The sequence below is a fragment of the Arachis hypogaea genome, chromosome 11 (assembly GCF_003086295.3).
Source record: "Arachis hypogaea cultivar Tifrunner chromosome 11, arahy.Tifrunner.gnm2.J5K5, whole genome shotgun sequence".
In the NCBI taxonomy this organism is placed as follows: domain Eukaryota; kingdom Viridiplantae; phylum Streptophyta; class Magnoliopsida; order Fabales; family Fabaceae; genus Arachis; species Arachis hypogaea.
The window spans coordinates 514,678-535,022 of record NC_092046.1 but is presented as its reverse complement, the minus strand read 5'-3'; the positions used below and the strand labels follow the sequence as shown (position 1 = coordinate 535,022).

At 30.7% G+C, this 20,345-nt stretch overlaps 3 protein-coding genes and 1 long non-coding RNA gene across 5 annotated transcripts; 2 read left to right on the top strand and 2 right to left on the bottom strand.

Moving 5' to 3' along the window:
- Positions 1-572: 572 nt before the first annotated feature.
- Positions 573-3,085, top strand: LOC112719668 (thaumatin-like protein 1). Its single transcript, XM_025770309.3, has 3 exons — positions 573-843; positions 1,474-2,143; positions 2,654-3,085. Exons 1-3 carry the CDS (start codon positions 750-752, stop codon positions 2,832-2,834), a joined length of 945 nt encoding a protein of 314 aa, XP_025626094.1. The 5' UTR covers positions 573-749; the 3' UTR covers positions 2,835-3,085.
- Positions 3,086-11,256: 8,171 nt separating this feature from the next.
- Positions 11,257-15,080, bottom strand: LOC112719666 (calmodulin-lysine N-methyltransferase). Its single transcript, XM_025770308.3, has 7 exons — positions 14,869-15,080; positions 14,578-14,767; positions 14,178-14,257; positions 13,973-14,033; positions 13,730-13,845; positions 12,498-12,624; positions 11,257-11,958 (listed from the first exon to the last, which is right to left on the bottom strand). Exons 1-7 carry the CDS (start codon positions 14,960-14,962, stop codon positions 11,673-11,675), a joined length of 954 nt encoding a protein of 317 aa, XP_025626093.1. The 5' UTR covers positions 14,963-15,080; the 3' UTR covers positions 11,257-11,672.
- A 215-nt stretch (positions 15,081-15,295) lies between these two features.
- On the bottom strand, positions 15,296-19,974 carry LOC112719664 (oligopeptide transporter 7). Of its 2 annotated transcripts, XM_025770307.3 has the most exons (6): positions 19,567-19,962; positions 18,888-19,470; positions 17,441-18,010; positions 17,014-17,272; positions 16,591-16,773; positions 15,296-16,098 (listed from the first exon to the last, which is right to left on the bottom strand). In XM_025770307.3, exons 1-6 carry the CDS (start codon positions 19,598-19,600, stop codon positions 15,484-15,486), a joined length of 2,244 nt encoding a protein of 747 aa, XP_025626092.1. In that variant the 5' UTR covers positions 19,601-19,962; the 3' UTR covers positions 15,296-15,483. The 2 variants fall into 2 exon arrangements, with proteins under 2 accessions (XP_025626092.1, XP_025626091.1); XM_025770306.3 differs by having other exon boundaries at positions 18,888-19,974.
- On the top strand, positions 19,464-20,299 carry LOC112719665 (uncharacterized). The gene is made up of 2 exons (XR_003161871.2): positions 19,464-19,624; positions 19,803-20,299. It is a non-coding gene; the product is annotated as an uncharacterized lncRNA (long non-coding RNA).
- The last annotated feature ends 46 nt before the right edge of the window (positions 20,300-20,345 follow it).

The window sequence follows — 20,345 nt, the reverse complement described above, 5'->3', positions numbered from 1 at the left end:
ATTAATTTTTTTAGTATGATTTCTGTTTTAAAATTCAAATTTTTTCTTTTAAATTGGAGTTTGGTCTTAACTCTTAACACACACCAATCATTTTAGTAGATAAATATAATTATTTACATATCTTTATTTATATTAGTTTAAACTTTTAAAATAAATAATTTTATATTAATCACTAATTAATTATAAATATATAGAAAAAATATATAATAGATAAAATTGGAAAAATTATAATAAAATATTGAACTCACTGAAACTAATTAAATTACATTTCCACTTTATTTATTATTTAATATGAACCGATATCATATAATATTATATCAAAGTATATTTCCGGTTTTTTTTTTTAACTTTTTGTGTGTAGCTTAGCTTTATTTTGAGCTGATAAAGTTATAATAAACCATTAGCAGATAAAGTTATAATAAAAAAATATTAAAAAACAATGGGCATAGGAGGTGGGGTGGAAACTTCACCTTTTTTTTTTTCTCTCACTCTTATCAAATCATCACAAAACCGAACACCAACTGTTTAATTTTTGTGGCATTTTCTCCTTATAAATAGCAATGAATGTCTTAGCATTCAAACTCCCCTCACCACTACTCTCTCTATTTCTCTTCATTTCATTCTTCTCCAAAATTAAGTGTATACATATATACATTATTCCTTTCATTTTCTTCTTTATTTTGAACTTGAAATTAAACAAGATTTCAATTTCAATCTATAACCAAGTAGTAGTACTACTATTAATTAATATGTCTCTGCTACTCTCACATCATTATTATCACCAACAACATTATTATTCTTCTAAATCACTCTTCATTTTCCTACATCTACTTGCTTCCACAGGTACATATTATAACATATTATGTTAGCAATTTAATCAAATATATATTAAATTATTTAATAATTTTTTACTATTAATTTTACGTAAGAATATTTTTGAACATGGCTCTTCTAAACTCCTTATTGTCAAAGAAACTAATAAGCATTTCCAAGGTTTATCATGTATGTTCATTAATAAAAAAAAAGTAGTTCAGATGCAGCAGAAACCTTTTTTATGGTGGAGTCCAAAGAGGCTACATACATTTATGCATGCAACTTTTTTACTTTTGTAAAATAATGCTTTTAATTTTGGTTCATATAACATTATAATATAATAACTATATCTACATTACATTATTATTGTAACTGACTTTCATTAGTCCTAATTCATAACACATTTAATGTTGACTTTTTTAATACAATAATATTATTGTATTAGCATATATCAAAATAGGTGAAAACTTGGTTGCAAGTCGATTTCACGTAAAGTTGATACTTGAGAGTCGTTAAATGATTTGACTGATTTGACTAAATTTTTATCTAACAGTTTTTCAGATACCAACTTCTCGTCTTCACCTGAGTTTTCACCGTGAGAATAACATGCTGTATTTGATTTTAAACTAATTAATGTTAATTTCTATAATTTCAATGTAGGGTTATGGGTGTCAGCAACAACATTCACATTTGAGAATAAATGTGAACACACAGTTTGGCCCGGCATTCTTGGAAAGCCTGATCTCGGAGCCACGGGCTTCGAGCTCAGGGGTGGAGACACGCGCTCTTTTAACGCGCCTCCAGCCTGGTCGGGCCGGTTTTGGGCTCGAACAGGCTGTAAATTCGATGACTCAGGACACGGCGCGTGTTCCACGGGTGACTGTGGATCCGGAGAGGTCAACTGCAACGGCAATGGCGCCGCACCGCCGGCTACTCTTGCGGAGTTCACACTTGGCGGCGGCGCCCAGGACTACTACGACGTAAGCCTTGTTGATGGCTACAACGTGCCGATGGTGGTGGAGGCGAGTGGCGGAACCGGCTCTTGCGCCGCGACGGGGTGCGGCGCGGATCTGAACCGGCGATGCCCGGAGGAACTGAGGGTGGACGGGGGAGACGCGTGTAACAGCGCGTGCCGTGCGTTTGGGAAAGCGGAGTATTGCTGCGACGGAGAGTTTGGTTCGCCGGCGGCGTGTAAACCGTCGGTGTATTCGGAGATATTCAAATCGGCGTGTCCAAAAGCGTATAGCTACGCTTTTGATGACGCAACGAGCACGTTTACGTGTTCTGGTGCTGATTACACCATCACATTTTGTCCTACTTCTTTACCAAGGTAAATATATTTTTCTTTTTTGGAAAAGTATAGGTAACTAACAATATTTTTGAACAATGTGTGAATAATGTGAATTAATAGGGTTAAAAGAGTAAATCAATCTTAAATTTAATTAGTAGCATTAAATTAGAATGTAATGTATTCTTATTTGATTGGTGGTTATTCATGTTGTTTAAGATAATCATTGTTTAGCTAGTACTCTTTTTTTTTTCTTAAAAATAATATTAGTATATTACATGTTATAATAACTTTTTCTAAAGTATCTAAAATACTAATATTGAGTTTAAGGAAACATAGAAGAAAAGAAAAAAATAAAGATGATAATGAGTTTGATTTGTAATTTAAAAAAAAATAAAAAATTAATTTAATTAGTTAATATTAACTAATTTTAACGTTTAGATTTATAAATTAGAATATAAAATTAAGAGCGTATGATTTAGGACATAAGAATTTAATATAAATAAAATAATTTAAAAAAAATTGGCTGATATTATGTGATTGAATTTGCAGTTTGAAATCATTGATGGATTCTGGAGCAGGATCATCAGTTGAGCAAGCAGCCGTAGCTACAAAATCATGGATAGCAAATTTAGCAACAGGAGCTTCCACAAGAACTCAACATTTTGCACCTTCCATTTCTCCATTTTTTGTAGCTCTTACTTTCATTATTCTTTCTAATTTAATCTCTTAGCTTCTCTACCTATGTGTGTATGCATGTAATGCATGTCCCTTTAGGAAGTAACATCTCAATTGCATTGATTTGCACCATCCTCTCACCTTTTTTAATTTTCCAACATATATAGAAATAGGATTAACAACATTTGTTTGTTGTTAAATTATATATATAGATAGTATTGTTATTATTGTTGAATTCAATGTAAATTATTTATAGTACTAGTAAGCAGTTTAATCATTTAACAATATTGAGTATATATTATGTTACCTTTCTGGCTGACTTGATCTTATTAACAAATTAAATTGCAAGAAATTAAAGACTATACATGCAATATAATCTAATTGATGTAACCCCATAAATGTCAAAGGATTATTCCAAAAAAAAAGGGAAAAAATTATGATAAAGTAGAGGCCATGCATGCTTGGCTTGCTAAGATTTTTCAACATTAAAAAGAATTTGAGTGATGAGATCCTGCAATTTTAAGGCTCTATGTTATGACTCACACATGTTAAAGCACTTAACAAATTACAAATTATTGATCAATGAAAGTGACTAGTCTTATATGTGGACTAAAAAATCATCAACTATATATGACATGATGCTCAATAACAATAATGTGGTTAAATACTACTTAAACACATGTATTTCCTCTATGTATATAGAGTGTTAATTACTAAGGTTAACCATCAATTTAATTTGGTCATTATTATTATTGTACATATATTATTATTATTATTATTATTATTATTATTATTATTATTATTATTATTATTATTATTATTATTATTATCATCTACTCACACATTGTACCTCTCTAATTTTAGATATATAAAGTTTTAGAAATATTTTATAACAAAAAATATGAATTAAAAATGATCAAAATTTACTATTTTTAACTTTATTTAATATATTTTATAATAAATAAATATTAAATAAAATAAATTTAAACTGTTTAGATCGATTATTTTTTATTTTTCTAATATTACTGATTTTTTTTCATACTAGCTATGATATTTAAAGAGAGTAAACAATGTTATTAATAATTAATAATACTACTAGATAAGTATTAGTGTATCAATAAGAAAATATTATGGCTTTTTCTATCAGACCTATCGTCAAAGACAAAATCGTAAGACTTTGTATGCTAAAGCGGATAATATTTTGTTAGCGGGTGATCTAGACTGTTATAGATGGTATCAGAGTTGGAGCCTGTATCGATGTGCCAGCGAGGACGATGGGCTCCCTTAGGGAGGTGGATTGTATGGTCCCACATCGGTTGGGGAGGATAACGAAACATGCCTTATAAGGGTGTATATACCTCTCCCTAGCATGACGCGTTTTGACGAGTGAGTGTGGGGGCTTTGGCTATCATCCTTATCGTCAAAGACAAAACCGCGAGACATTGTGCTAAAGTGGACAATATCATACTAGCGGGTGGTCTGGACTGTTATATTATATATATATATCCTTAAATTAGACTTGAGTTACGTGATGAATAAATCTATTAATAACTATTAAGTCACTAGTATTTAAAAGATATTTATTTATTTATAGATATTTTTAGAGAATATTGTGCTTGAACAATGGCTTTCAACTTTGGGATGAATACAATGTTGGATTGAAAGTCCACATGAAAATAAAGCAAACATGGCCAGCTAATTGGCAGGGAAAGATTTGTGATAATTACAAACAAATTGGAATAATGCTTAAATGTATTTTCAAACACTTTTGTGAAATGTTGTCATCATATATATATATTCTTTTAAGTGGAAGCAATAAGAGAGAGATTGGTTTCTAATTAATGAAAGGAAAAAAGTGATGATGATAAAATTGATGAGATGAAAGAACATAAAAATGACAATTTAAGATGTTAAAGCTTTGATGAAATGTTATTATCGACATTGACATCATATGAGTCATCCATCTATATTGTGATCAAATTGCATGCGCCTTCTGTTTAATTATTATCGTCATGCCTCCAAAATCATATTAAAGATGTAAAATAATATCGTCGTAGCTTTAATTAGTGACAATGCAAGTATGAATCCCAGAATAAATAAATAAATCAAATTATTATATTACATCATAATTGAAACATCGGGCATACTTTAATTGCATCATATTTATTTAACTTATTATTTTGTTAGTTAGCTAGAGGGACAATTATAAGGGTCAATGCTAGGTAGACAAAAAAAACAGTCAGAACTTGTCTTATTTAGCATTAATTAATTATCATAATAATTAATAAATATTAAATAAAGTAAATTATGACTGTTTTTGGCTGATTTTCTTTGACTACAAAACATTTTCGTTAAATAATATGGCTGATTTCTAAAAAATTGTTTATAAATCAATTTGATCTTTAAAAAATACGAAAAATAAGTCAAGCTGATTCTTTTATTAAATTATGAAATTGTTTTTCACGATAACTTCTAACTCGACAAATCAATAACTAATGGTCGCAGATTAGAGATCTATTTAAGAGTTTGTTACTGACTAATATATAAATTACTACATACACAAAATAGAATTCAAATACTAATACTTACTTAAACTAACCAATCAACTAAGCATTGGATCATTCTAAATTAACTAAAAAAACTATTAGTTAAAAGTTTATAATATATTAACATGATAAGCAAACCTTGTTACGTGCCATGGTCATTATTAATGTGCCGCATAAAACTTATTACACTACAACAAAAATTATTCCAACAATATTACGTCACCAATAAAATTTATTATTTTTAGTTAATATTTAATCTATTTTAAATATAAAAGATTAAATTTTAAATTATAAATTCTAATAGTATAAAAATAAGATGTGGTCTAAAATATTGGCTAATATTAATATAAAATATTGACACCTTAATATTTAACAAACAGTAGTGTCAATTTTAATATCCATAAAATATATTTAATTAAATACTCTTTTATATAATTTGTGTCGTTAGGAAATTAATTCTGTTTTAACCAACAATCAACAAAATGGAAAATAAGTAACTAAAAACTAAGGGTGTAGATTTTTACGGTAAAGAAAGAAGGAGAAATTTTAAAAAATATATTGATTAAAAATACATAGTTTATCATATGGGATCCACTCAAATAAAGACACCTAAAATATTTTTTTTAAAGATGTTTTTCAGTAATTAAAATTTAACACATATAATCGATTAAATCATATTATTTTTGTCAAAATTAAGCTAGATAAATTAATTTAACCGAAAAAATAGTGAATCAAATCTTGAACTAGTATAAATTAATATTTTTTTATAAAAAATAACTACAATACTTTTATTATAGAAAATGATTAAAATACTCTTATTATTATTATTATTATTATTATTATTATATATATATATATATATATATATATATATATATATATTAATTTTAAAAATTCTATATCCTAACCCTACGATAGAAAAATAAAAGACTAAAATTTAGAATTCTCAAAATTAATATATATAATAGAAGTATTTTAGTTATTTTTTATAATAAGATATTGTAGTCATTTTTTATAAAAAATAATATTAATTTAGACCAGTTTAAGATTTGATTCACCATTTTTTGATTAAATCAATTTGTCTAATCTAATTTTGACAAAAATAACACAATTTAATCACTTATATATATTAAATTTTAATTATTAAAAAATATTTTTATAAAAAGACATTTTTAACGTCTTTATCTGAATAGTCCTTACCATATAACCTTTTGCCTTCTGCTAATAATTAACAAATACCAATAAAAAAAATGAGAAATAGTATAATAGTATTAAATGATAACCATACATAAGACATAAGGTCTTGATCTTATTATATAAACTCCCCTAAATGTAAGATTTCTTCATGAATACATAAGAGTATCTTCCAAAGTAAAAAAGAAAAAGGCATGCATGATGACATATAGAAAAACACTTATTTATATTAAGCCGTTCTCTACTTTTGTATGCTAAGATATTGTAACATAATCTTCAATTACTTTCATCATCTCATCTCATCACATCAAAGGATAGGGTCTGAAAAAGTCTAACATATAATTTAATCACTCTACTTTCCTATTGTGAACGCAGCATACGAATAAGGTAATGCAATTTGGTAGTAGTATTATATATATGCGTAAATGAGCCAGCTAGGTTAAATTATTATTATTATTACTATTTTTAATAAAGTGCTTATTATGATGGATAAACCCAATCCTTTGTGTGAATATAAAATACAATGCTCTCACATTATTCCCCATTTATTGGGAGTGAATCATGCATGGTGAGTAGTATTTGGGTGTATGTGATTGTGATGAATATAGTTTTGGAAGAGTTTAAGTGTACCGAAAATATACACCGATATTTTAATCATTTTAACGGTTGATCTGAATTATAAAAAATATATATAATATATATTAATTAAAATCAACGGTTAAAATAACTGAAATACCGATATTTCTGATACACTTAAAATTTTTCCTATAACTTTAACAATTAGACAAAACTTTTGCATGCTCATTTATGTCCACACAATCACACTTGTCATTTTAGTAATTTAATATATTAATTTAGTTTTTTACGCTATATCTAAGTCTAGTAGATCAAGAATTAATAATTTATAAGATAAAATTTGAATCAAAGATACTTAATTAAGCAGAAGAAATAGATTCTTTCAATTTTTTTTAATAATTGAAAGAGCAAAGTATGATATCTAATTTTTAATATTTTTTTTTATATTTTTTCTGGATCCTATTTATAAAATTAATGGTGAGAGATTATATTTTATTCTTAATTATTAAAAAAATTGAGAGGATATATTTTCTTAAGTGAACAAGTGAACTAACCACTCGAACCACCAATCTAAGTTGGAGAATAATTTAACATATTTATACTTCGATGTATTTAGATACATTTTAGATCTCAATGTATGCAAGGAGTAGTTATGAATTTGTCAAATTTTAAAAATTATATACTTTTAAATGTTAAAGATATAAATTAGGGGCATGATTATATGTGCGATAATTAAAAGTAACAATAAATAGGCACATTTTACCATATTAAACTTTAAATTTTCAATAAACAACTAATTCAAGCTTAGTTAAGTAGTATACCTAAATTCATTTTAGTTAGAAATTAAAGGTTTCAATATATATACAACCCAATGCAAAAATCAAATTAAATCAAATGAAAGTAGCCTATATAAAACGTGAGGAGAAAGTTAAAAAAGAAGCTTTACCCTAATGAGATTCCAATTGAGAAGACACAAAGAGAAGAAGTACAATTGATTCTTTCACCAAGTTGAGGGGGGTTTTGGAGAAAGAAGAACATGATCACAATTTAGTACAAAAAAAATGAAACAACCCACTTTTGGCCTCAAGATAAGATAACAACTTGAAGCTAAGACCTTTTCTCAATGGTTTATTACTTTGCAACTTGAACCTTTTTCCTTGTTTCTACACAACAAGCTAATAAGGCAATGGGAATTGGAAAATGTACATATAATTATTTAACGCAATAATACCCACCGTTGGTTAGATAGATAGAAAAAATGTACAATAAAAATGGAACATGAATTGTATTGAAATCAAACCAGCCTATAAAGGAAGTGAAAATTGCTTAATGGTATGTAAAGTAGTCATAAAAATAGTGTACAAGAAGTGGATAGCAAAAATAAAAGTAGGGTTTTGTAATAAAGGGTTTGTTTTTCCTGTTTTCTTTCTACTTTTAAAACAAATCATTGCTTGATTGGTTGTTACATTATTGTACACCATTCTTCGTACTAAATAATATTACTATGAGAAAGTAAGTGGAAAATAAATAAAACAACCTAAAATTAAAGCAGACATAGTGTTAGCAAAAATAATATATGTATTATTTTTTCGAGTTTTGAATATTAGTTGCAATTAAATTTAGAAGGAAAATATTATTTTATTTTTTCATGTTAATCCTACTTGCCTTGAGTAGAATCACTTATTTCTCTGGCATAGAAACTCAGGTGTAATCGACTTTACCTGAAGTTGATACCTGAAAGCCGTTAGATGATTTGACTGATTTGACTAAATTTTCATCTAACAGCTCTCAGATATCAACTTCACGTGAAGTCGACTTCACCTGAGTTTTCACCTTCTCTGGGTTATTAATAAATTTGATGAAATTATTGATTAATTATCATATTCATTCGTAAATTTTATAAAAATCATGCTCGTTTATTATTGACTTAAAATTTATCGTAAATTTTGTTGATAATTTTGACAGATAAATTTTGTTAGTAATTTTGACAAATCATTTTCACCGATAAATTTTGTCGATACTAGATAAATTTTTTTATAGAAACTTTATATAAAATAGAAAAATACTTGTCATTTTGATTTTCGGAATTAGGGGAAAAAAAAAACCCTCCAATTCATATACCATAACTGAAAATAAAATATTATTTTCTCATTTGTTATTTTTATTAATTTCTTCACAGTATCTCAATCACACAAGAAACAAAAACAAAAACCAAACCTAATAATAAACCAAATAACGGTGTGAAAACAAAGTATGAACTCAAAGGTATTTTCCACAATCTTAATTAGCTGTTTAGAACTTTAGATGTACATACATTAAGATTAATTAAAGTGGGACAGAGTGCACAAAATGAAAATGCAAATATAACGAAGCATGAAATGTCATAGGCTTGTCTCTAATAAATATAGCCCCCACTCCTTTTTCTGGCAAAGACACTTGCCATCAGCAAAATCATCCTTATTTTAGAAAGTTGAAGGAAGATTGGACAAAGGGTAAAAAAAAAAAAATCGATTATGCTACATGTACACTAAGATCAGCCATCAAATTCAGTTATCAGTATAAAATATATATTGGAATATAAATATACGTTAAAAATAAATTAAACCACACATATATTTATATACAAATATATTAGTAGCTAATTTTAGTGTACAAATAATATTTTTTAAAAAATGCATAAAAGTCCACTCCACAAATAAACCAAACAAACAAAAAAAGAAATTAATTTAATACTACTAGTCGCTTCCGTAAGAGCTAAGTATCCTAGGTCATGTTATTAACAATATAATCTCAAAGACAAAGCATATCATATTATCATGATTCTGTTAATGTACAATAATATAGGAAAAGGAAAGCATGAATTCCCCACTTGGTCTAAAATCTAAATTCTAGTTTAATTGAACCCGTTGATATAGCTTTTGACACACTGCAGCTTCATCAAAATGGTGGAGTTGCTTTGTTTACACTCTGGACAAATTTTCTAAAAGCTTCTTACTCGTTTAATATGATTCTTGAAACCAGTTAGTGAGAACGAAAAAAAAATTATATATTCATATCTGGTATATTTGTTATGATTTTCAAATCAAAATTCTTTGTTTAGAATATATAAGATATGGAAATTAATTTGATTTGTTATAACTGATATAAAAATTTTTTATTTTTTAGATGATTTGAGTGGAATTAAAAGATTTAATAGGTTAAAAATAAAAGTTATTTTTTAATTTTTAGATATTAATATAAAAGAAAATTGTTTGGAGAGCGGAAGAGATGATGAAAGTCTAATGGTAGTTAGAGCAGAAAGTGAGTCAAGTTAAGTTCAAGCGCAATTCAACTCACGAAAATTGAACTTGGCTTATGGTTCAGTTCATTTATAGTCGAGCCTATTTGTACAGTTCAAATTCAACTCACCAAAGACTCACGAATTTGGTCAACTAACAACTATAATTTTATATGAATAAAAACTTATGTCTCTATCAATTATAATTTATGTCCTCTATCATAATTATATATAAAATTTATATATGCTATGTGTGTATAAAAGACAAAATATATATTAATATAAATAATTATAACAAGTTATATATATATATATATATATATATATATATGAGCTCAAATTTAAGCTTAAACTTGGCTCACAATCTCATAATCTCAACTTATCATACTGTTAACGAGTCAAATTCAAGTTGACTCACCAACGACTGTTCAACAACTTTTCGACATGTAAATATGTGATGTAGAATTATTTTATAAATAAAGGATAAAAAGGTGAAATCACTGATTTAAATCAAATTATTTATCATTAAATTACAATTTAAACATAAATATAGATTTGTAAATCATTTTAATTCCTATTTTAAACTATTCATTCTAAAAACAATATTCAAATTTTCATTTTATTCATTTGAAATCAAATCAAATTATTTATAAAAATAATTAATTTCATATACATCCATAAACTGTAGTATTAAATATTATGCTGACTCACACCTTTTCTTATCATTAATGAGACGTGGACTAATCTAAGACCCACGTCTCAATAATGAATATGAACACGGTGTGAGTCAACATCGTCCCACACACCCCATGTGTATATATCCCAATAAAATAGTCACCAAAAAAAAATATATCCCAATAAAATACTAACAAATCCACACATGATTCATCTAAATTGTATATTTAAATCATAAATGGGAGACAACAATAGTGCAAATATTCAATCACTAAATAGCAAATATTATCTATCAAATACAGAACTTTTGATAAGTTTCTTCTTTCCCCCCTTTTTTTGGGTTGCAAAGACTAATAAGATTCAAGGAAACCATATTTTGATATATCTACTGCTTCTGAGGCCCCAAATTTTAATATTCTTCACTTTAAAGATGAGCCACCGAATATGCTTCATATTTCATTTGAGAATAGTACTGTCTATTGAAGATATGACCCCAACAAATTGAAGCATGCATCAACAGCATATTTACTGTGTTGGAAGAATAGATTTGTATCTTATCCATGACTTAATAAGAGTCAACCAACAATGGAGTGAGTCCCCATTTGAAACATTTGGAAGTTTAAGTTCATAGGGTAATTCTGATTAATAGTGGATAGCAGTGATCTTTCTCATAACTTGGCCAAGAGTCCCTATTTTCACCATTCAAGAACCCCTCATGACGTTTCCATACTTCTGTATCATATTTCTCTGTGACACTGAAATTCAAACCATTTTCTTCAACCACCCCCAAGAACAGGTCCAATGAGTTGCCTCTTTTAGGACTTAAAAATATAGCCTCTGAAGATGCTGATTTGGACAATAGCCGTTTGACAATTCGAACAAGGCCTCCGTGGAAATCCTTAAAGAAAGTGCTTTAGAAAAGAACAAATTAAGCCGCAAATATAAGATAAGAGTAGCATAAAGATGGAAACAAAAAGCAAGTCAAGCTACATGTATGTGAATCTGTTTTGGCATTACGCGTGAGACACGTAATGCCTTTCATCCCACTGGAGAATAAATTTGAATATCTGCATATCTCCAAGTTTAAAAATTGAAACTGATAGAAAAGTTAACAAAAGAAACAAAGAAAAGCAACCCCATTTGCCAGCCAACCATTACATTAATGTAAAATTTTATTCATCAGAAAAGAACAAATCTTCCTTCATAAAAACAAGAGATTTGGAGCCTTATGACTACCAACTCATGCTGATCTATTGTTTAACTGTTATCCTTATCCAATATGACAAAACAAATGCTATAGTCATGAAATAACATTTCCCATTAAGTAATAAGCTAAAGGCTTCCAATGATACCACTACAACTGTAAATAAGACGTTTAAGTAGAAATGGAAAAAAGAGGCACAGAAACCAGCTATACAGCAGAGAACAACTCAAAAGAAGAAAGTCTCACCAATCACTTGCAACAATGATATCGAAAGTGTCTGCAATATTATCTTCCTGATCCCAATGGAGCCGCATAGACTTCACAACTGTATCCCCAAATGCTCTAGAGTTGGCTTCAATGTTACGCTGAGTATCTGATTGTCATGGACAATCAATTACATTCAAGAAAGTATTAAATGACGACTGTATTTCTGAAGAGAACAAAGAACTGAGATGTAGACTAATTGTAAAACCTTTTTTTTTCCCGAAGTAAAGAGTAACCACCCAAATTGGTCTCTAAGGAATTTCTGATTGGGTCACTTTGGTCTTCAACACATTTTTATTACTCTAGAAGTTCTCGAAACAGATTGGTAACTCTATAAAAGAGACTAATTTGTCTTACAATAATGTTTTCTTTAAACCTAATTGTCTTATAATGAAACTTATTAGGAATTTATTTGTCCAATATGCATATTAAAAATTTATTGACAGCATCGGAGAGTCTAATCTATCTGATGGAAGTAATTTTTGGGGACTTCCAGAGTAATAAAAATTTATTAGAAATCACAATGTCGAATCTGAAATTCCTTGGGACCAATTTGAGTGCTTATTTAAAGAAATTTCATTAGAAAAGAAAGAGATTGCAAAGGAGGATCAGAAATCCTCATGCATTCTATGCTGATAAACCATATTTCTTTGTACATTGGATAAAGAAACACCATGAAACAGACCATGAGAAGAGCACCAAAGGGATGCCCAAAAATTAGTCATCATTATTCACACATTTGATCACTTTCACATTGTAAAAAGTAAGTCTACACATCTACACTTCTACAAAGCACAACAAAATGTCCCAAACATGCTGCAACTCGTCTCAGTTGTCAACTTCTACTCTCGAATAAAATGTTCAAAGTTCTCACTAATTTCAGGAATCACTGAACATGTTGCAGTTAATACCACAACGGTTAATGAGTTCAGCCAACATTTATTAGAGAAAAAAGATATCAACTAACCATCGCAACATAGCTATTATCAATTTTGATTTGATGTATATAACATAGTTACTCTCCTTCACAAACAAAATTTTAAAATAAGATCATCAGAAGAAAGCCCTGTTATCCGTATCCTCAACGCAGCATAGTATCCTTATTTAGATAAGCTTAAAGTGAAAATGTATTGACTTCGGAAAAATACAATCTTTTCAAAATATAAGAAGAAGAGGAACTTTTGTCATTATATATAACAAAACCAAAAGGATACAATAAACCACTTGGGGATTTCCATCTGAGATTACAACCTCTGATGCCTCAGTAACAGCTGCAATAACAAACCCAGCCAAGCCATAGCCAGAACCAAGTTCAATAACTTTTTTAGACCTAAGATAATTTAAATTCATACATAAACATTATAACAGAGCAAAGTGAGAAAAGATGCTAGTAAACAGAGCAACAAAATTCAAAGTAAACTTGAGTAAAATCAAGAAAGAAATATAGTTTTTTGAACCTGAATATATCTGCTTGCGACAAGCAAAAGTGAGCAAGAACATCTTCGGATGGCCAATTACCTGCAGAAGACATCATGATTTATAGGTACAAACTGTATCAATAAAAGACCAAGATCATGTTTTATAATTATTCAAAAGTAATTAGTTGTCTAGCGAATTCAAACACACACTAAGTATTTTGAGGATGATATAAAAGGAACCTACAGACAAGGCCAGTGTTGTCAATGTTGTATCTGTTGCATATCTCAAAATCACTGAGCTGAGCATGGTTTTCCACTCTTTGTCTGCAAAACCAAAATACGCCACATTATCATTCAAGCAAATTAAATATTCAACCAAGAAAGTCACATGGGAATGAGATTGTCATTGAATTCTATAGAAACAACATACACACCACAAGAAGAATCAATTCAAACAAACGAATCCTTGACACAATTTAGCTTTTAAAAAACAATTTTCTATGATTCACAGAAAGCAAGCAATCTCACTAATTGAAACTAAAGCCTGATACACATGAGCTCAACTAAACTAAATATTACTACATTGTGAACATAACTAAATTAATTAAACAAATTTTCCAGCAAAAAACATTGAAAAAACTCACGTCAAAAACAGTTGCTGAGAGCCAGGGACAGGAAGAGTGTAACAAACTCGCATATCCATGGTGGAACCGTTGCGTGTATTGGAGCCACATTCATCATCAGCATTCACTTTCACTTCATGACAGTGTATCAAATTGAATCCATGCGTTGTTCTTCTCGAAATTCTCTTAATACGCGTTTCAGATTCCTCATCTGCCAGGAATTGAAAAAAAAAAAAATTGAAGCATTTTGGCGATGAAAGGGGGAAAGAGTAAAAATGGAATTAGTGAAGTAAGTCGGAAGAGTTGAATTACGTGGCTTAGGATGAGAATTGCGAGGGAGAAGAGCGTGGCGGAGGATCTGCCATCTCAAAGAGGAAGCTTTCTCCTTTGTTCTGCTACTTTCCATCGAAGTGGGAACCAAAGAATGTCGTTTTGGTTTCACAACGTGCCGTTTTGAGGCAGAGTACCAAAACGACGATGAAGAGTAAGGTGAGCTGGTTAACTGAAACTGAAAGTGTGAAATACTGAACTAGTTTTGTATTAATTACTAATTAAAACCTTTTTGGATAAAAGAAAATTAAGTATCAATAATAATAATAATAATAAGTGCAGATTTTGTATTTTTTTTAATTTTTATCATAAGATTTTAATTTCTAATGTAGGTTAATTTATATGCATTGACAATAAAAGTCAAACAACTTTAAAATCCAAAGGGACATGAATTGCTGGACATCTTTGATAATTCATAATAGAACTCAAATTTACATGAATGTTCATAATAATCCAACATTTTTTTTCATTTCATTCAAATGAACTATTACAAAAGTCATACAATATTGGTTGAAGCATCAAGAATGACATGTAAACAGCTATATACAACCTTGAACCTAGTAACTACAAATTACAACAATGGTGTAATTTACAAACTTAGTATAGAGGACACCCTTGAGCTGTGACACCTTGAGCAGTTGGACATGAAGCTAAAGGGCAACCATCAACTTCACTCCCCCACCAGTTTAAGTTAACATTTTCCATCCCTAAACACAAGTAAAGCAGCACTCCCATGAATGCTAATCCGGCATCAAGTCCTCCGGACAAGGCATAATTGTGTCGGCTCCACCACCCGCGATAGTATCTGTAGGCGACAAACCCTGAGAGGAATCCAACAAGAACCCAACTAGTGTAGTTCACCGGAGTGCCCGGAGGCATTTCGGCTACGGCAGCCAAGATAACTGGCATGGTTATAAGTCTAATCCAATGTTTGTTTGGGAAGGTTTTGTGTGCTAGCCATACTAATAAAGGAGCAATAGCACCAGCCAAGAAGAACCAGTTTATGGCTGAGTAGTGTCCAAGATCTCCAAAGATTCTGTGAGGACCTATCAAACCCCATATGACAGATGCATCATAGAATACATGATCAGTGGGACAAGTCCATGGACTACTTCCTGGAAGCAATTCTCTATCACATATGTCTGGAATAGTGCTCATGAGCCACCATGCTGTTGTTAAATGGACCAAAGCGGATATAGTAGTGCCAAGTATCTAACAGAGTAATGCAACACCGCCCAAAACTATTCAGAATTGGAAGAAAAAAAAGAAGAAATAGTTGCATAAAATCTGCACATAATGTGTGGGCTAAGATATTCTTACATAGGAACAAGTTTATTTACAATAAAAGTGGGTTTCATGCAACATATACTCACTTATTTTTGGGTCTCGTACTTTTTTTTGCAAATGTGTTTAATTCTTACACTTGTGTTCATGTAAGAATTTCTCATAAGGTAAGTGGATATGCATGAGAGTGGGTGATGTGAGTGTAAATTTCAAATTTGTAGTGTGATATTACTTAAACATTATAAAGCAAGGATGAATAAAAAGAATTTGTATGATATTGTAGGGCCAGATCAAAATTCAAGAGTATACGAAGAATTGAATATTCAAGAATCATTTTCCATGTACAAGCATAAATATAAGAAGTCACACTGATCTTTCTCTCAACTTCTATGAATAATGAGGTAGATTGTGTGTGCAAACCTGTGCAACGAACATTGATCTAGGAGGGATTTTCATGTAATGGCCAAGCTTGAAGTCTTGCAAAAAAGAAATCCCCAGTTTCATACTTCCATTCCCATATGTCTTAAACAAAATGTTTGCAATGGGATATCCTGGATAGATGTATCCAATTATGTATTCTGTGATAACATTCAAAGCCGGTGCCTTCATCAGGAACCAAAACAAAATTGTTATCCATTTGATATTACAACAGTAAAAGGATTATGAGACAGCACCTATACTTTAACTTTTCAAATTAAATCATTTTAAATTCAATTATTTAGCAGGTTATATTGTCATCTAATTGTTGCATAAGTGCAATTTTGTGCCACAAGTTTTGTCAATTCAGCATTATGATAGCATAGGGAATTGTCATAAATGATCATAAATGCAATGCTTTTATACCTGATTTGTTGTAGCTCTAATGATTCCAATTGGAAGAGTGAATGATAGAGCAACAACACATGCTAACACCACACCCCACCATGGAAGCTGGAGTTGATCGTTATAATATCTGCATATGAACATAATTGCAGTGATGTTGAACAATAGAATGCAAATAAACCACCATTCAGGAACTTGTTTATAATTTTTTCTCATCAGCTTAGTGTGTATATCAATCTTCTTGTCTTGGAATGCAGACTTGCTTAGTTGTAATATGTCCCTGCTCCATTGAAAGACATACTTCAATCACATTGACAGACCCACAGTTACAAAAGTTAATGAAAAATAAAAGGTAAATCAAATGGTTAGAGTCTTATTCATAAATGAAATGGTATCATGCATAACATACTAATATTACTTTCCAAAGAAAAACTTGTAAAGCTTGTACCTTCCATGGAAGAGGAGTACATGAACAAGAGTTGCAGAAAGACAAGCAAAAGCAAAGCCATATGCCATTGCAAAGCTTATGCTAAGATAAAGAGGGCCATCGCGCTCGTATGCCTCTAGGTCGAGGCGAAAGTTAGGGTCTATAATATCTGATATGTTGTATTTCTGGCCATTGGACATGAATAGTTCATCTGAAAGTATGGGAAATTTTCTTGCATTGTAGATATTCAGCCAATAAGCAGAGGGAATAAGGACATAGACAAAAATGGCAAAACCAGCAGCAACATTAGCAGTAGCAAACCAAGGACTAGCCAAAGGGCTACCAAGATAAGCACATATGCTAGACCAGTCAAAACCAACAACACCAAGTCCAAGACCATGTAATCCTGAACCTATTTGTTGTGCTACAATGGAGTTGGGAAACATCCAACACATCCAAGAAAGTGAAGTTAACATTGGGAATAGGTAGCCTGGTAAGACATAATAAGCAAAACTGCAAACAAATGCCATGAAGAAGAACTGATTCCGAGTTAACCCTCCTTTTGGCCTCTCCTCCTTCTCATGCAGTGCCCTGAAAACCATTATTACATCAACTTAGTAGTTAGAAGAGTGATCTTTTCCTATTTATCAGTGAATATACTTGCTATGAACATTTTGGTGATTTCGATTCACAGTTGTGTTGGAAATTCTAAATGCTTATGGCTGAAAATGGGTACATGTGACAGTGACACTGATCACTATTCTTTCTCCAAATTCAATTTTGGTGCAAGCTAATCATGTTCGCCATTTTAGTTGTACATTTTCCTTTTCTTTTTCTTCTTGACTTGATTGTTGTTTTGGTTTCTCTGTTTTCCACAGTGAGTCCCTTATTTATGCATCAAATTATTTTCATTTAACAAAAAAAAATTATATTTTTGTCGTTATAAATAGTAATATAGATCTAAATTTAATTGATAGTCAATATAAATTGTTTATTTTTTTTTTTACAAATATATAGCATATATTGTCATATTACACAAATATTTACTTTGCTTTAAGATTACACTCCTGTTATATTTTTAGAATTTCATTTGTGTATTCAATTTATATAATTTGAAGAAGAAAAAAATTACTAAACTATGATTGATAACTATTCAGTATTATACTATTATTTTTTAGTTCCTCAAATTCTACTAAGTATTATAAATGTTTTAGATTGATTAAAATTCAAAGCTTAAAATGATTTTATATTATCAATCCATAAAGCTTAATCTTAAAAACTCTCAGAATTGTCACCAAAAAAAAAAAAACTCTCAGAATTGGTCTTTTTTTTTTTGGACAGAGCTCAGAATTGGTCTAAATAACGAAACTTTATTTTTATGGGTCATTTGTTGACTCTATTTTACTTTTTGGTCATTGTCCAACGTCATTGTTTTGAGACAAAGCTTGGTGAAAGAAACAGTGAGTACCTGAAAAGTGAGACCTGGACAAGATTTTGTGGCCACCACATACCAGCAGGCTCAACTAAGTACCTCCTTAGAAGCCCGGCCCAACAAAAGCCCAACAAGTGAGTCGTTATTACCACCAAAAAGCCCATCAATGCAGTAACCTCTTTCCGGTAAAACACCTTAACGGCACTCACAAAATGAATCGCATAAACACTCGCCGCGCCGGAGTTCGCGAAAATCGTGATAAGCACGTGCTCCTTCACGCTGAACTTCCCCGGATTCATCGTGAACTCAAACCTCGTTCCCTTCCAGAATCTTCGATCCGTCACCGTCGCCGCCAGCAGGTGCCCCGCCGGAACCACCGCTATCTGCGCCGATATCGCCGTCAGTGATAGCGGCTCCCTCCGGTACCAGAAGAACTGGTTCAGGAACGAGAGAAGCACACATGCTAGGGTTCCTAGTATCCATGTCCTGAAGGTGAATACCGGTAGGAAGGGATCGTCGGTGACCGGGACTGTCAGCGAGACTTGCTCAATCGAAGAGTCTTCGTAGTCCTCCTCCGCCGGCGAGTTTTCCGGCACGGTGGATGGTGGTTCTGTGTGAACTGAAACAAAAGAAACACGAAAACGCAGCGTATTAGTGTAGCTGAAAAGTGAAAACCATACTATAATAGAAGAGAAAGTGTGAAACTGAGCGTTACGGAGTGGCGCGTGGATTTCGTGGTGGTCAGCCATAGAGTTCCGGCGAAGTTGGAGAAGGTATGAAACTGAAACCAGATTTTTCTGCTTTTTTTTTTTTTGTCTAAACAATTTTTTTAAAGGACTAAACTAACTTTCACTCTCACTAATATTGAGATTATTCATTGTTGTGTGACTATGAATTTTTGAATATTCGAGTGGAATATTGTTTGTATTATTAATTTATTATTGTTACTAGTGAATTTATTATCCGGTTTGGGGAAAGCTTTTCTTTGGATTGAATCATGAGATTGAAAAGATGAGGATCCAGGGAGAACGACATGTGAGGACTGTGTGTGGAGTTCAACGCTTGCAGCTGGAGTGTGTTGCAAGTTGCAACTATATGCAATCATAGAACTGGATAATTAATTGTATCTGAAGAAAGGAAAACAAAAAGCAAGAGTAGGAACGTGTCATAAAACTCATAATCAATCATAGTCAACAGGGAACACAACACTATTGATCGCTGTACGGTAGCCAGTTAATTAATATGTTATGCAATCGTCTTCTTCATGCCTTTCTTTGTCGCATATATGGAGAGAAAATCACGGATGATATGGTAGCTGGAGTTGATCATTACTCATTAGAACACTCACATTGTCACATATGAATATAGTGAGGTTCCATATAAAGATAATAATGTTTATCAAAATAATGCAAATAAATCACCATTGAGGAACTTGTTTATAAATATATATTCTCATGAGCTTCGTATGCACGGCTATTTTAACTTGTTTATTAT

Excerpts from the sequence above, each read along its gene's own strand:
- LOC112719668 (XM_025770309.3), top strand. The coding sequence starts at position 750 with ATGTCTCTGCTACTCTCACATCATTATTATCACCAACAACATTATTAT. Across the intron at positions 844-1,473 it reads ACATCTACTTGCTTCCACAG|GGTTATGGGTGTCAGCAACA; the intron begins GTACATATTATA and ends ATTTCAATGTAG. Across the intron at positions 2,144-2,653 it reads TGTCCTACTTCTTTACCAAG|TTTGAAATCATTGATGGATT; the intron begins GTAAATATATTT and ends TTGAATTTGCAG.
- LOC112719666 (XM_025770308.3), bottom strand. The coding sequence starts at position 14,962 with ATGGAAAGTAGCAGAACAAAGGAGAAAGCTTCCTCTTTGAGATGGCAG. Across the intron at positions 14,258-14,577 it reads TCTCAGCAACTGTTTTTGAC|ACAAAGAGTGGAAAACCATG; the intron begins GTGAGTTTTTTC and ends TTGGTTTTGCAG. Across the intron at positions 14,034-14,177 it reads TGACAACACTGGCCTTGTCT|GTAATTGGCCATCCGAAGAT; the intron begins GTAGGTTCCTTT and ends TGTCTTCTGCAG.
- LOC112719664 (XM_025770306.3), bottom strand. The coding sequence starts at position 19,600 with ATGGCTGACCACCACGAAATCCACGCGCCACTCCGTAACGCTCAGTTT. Across the intron at positions 16,774-17,013 it reads TTAGAGCTACAACAAATCAG|GCACCGGCTTTGAATGTTAT; the intron begins GTATAAAAGCAT and ends TTCCTGATGAAG. Across the intron at positions 16,099-16,590 it reads GATCAATGTTCGTTGCACAG|ATACTTGGCACTACTATATC; the intron begins GTTTGCACACAC and ends TTACTCTGTTAG.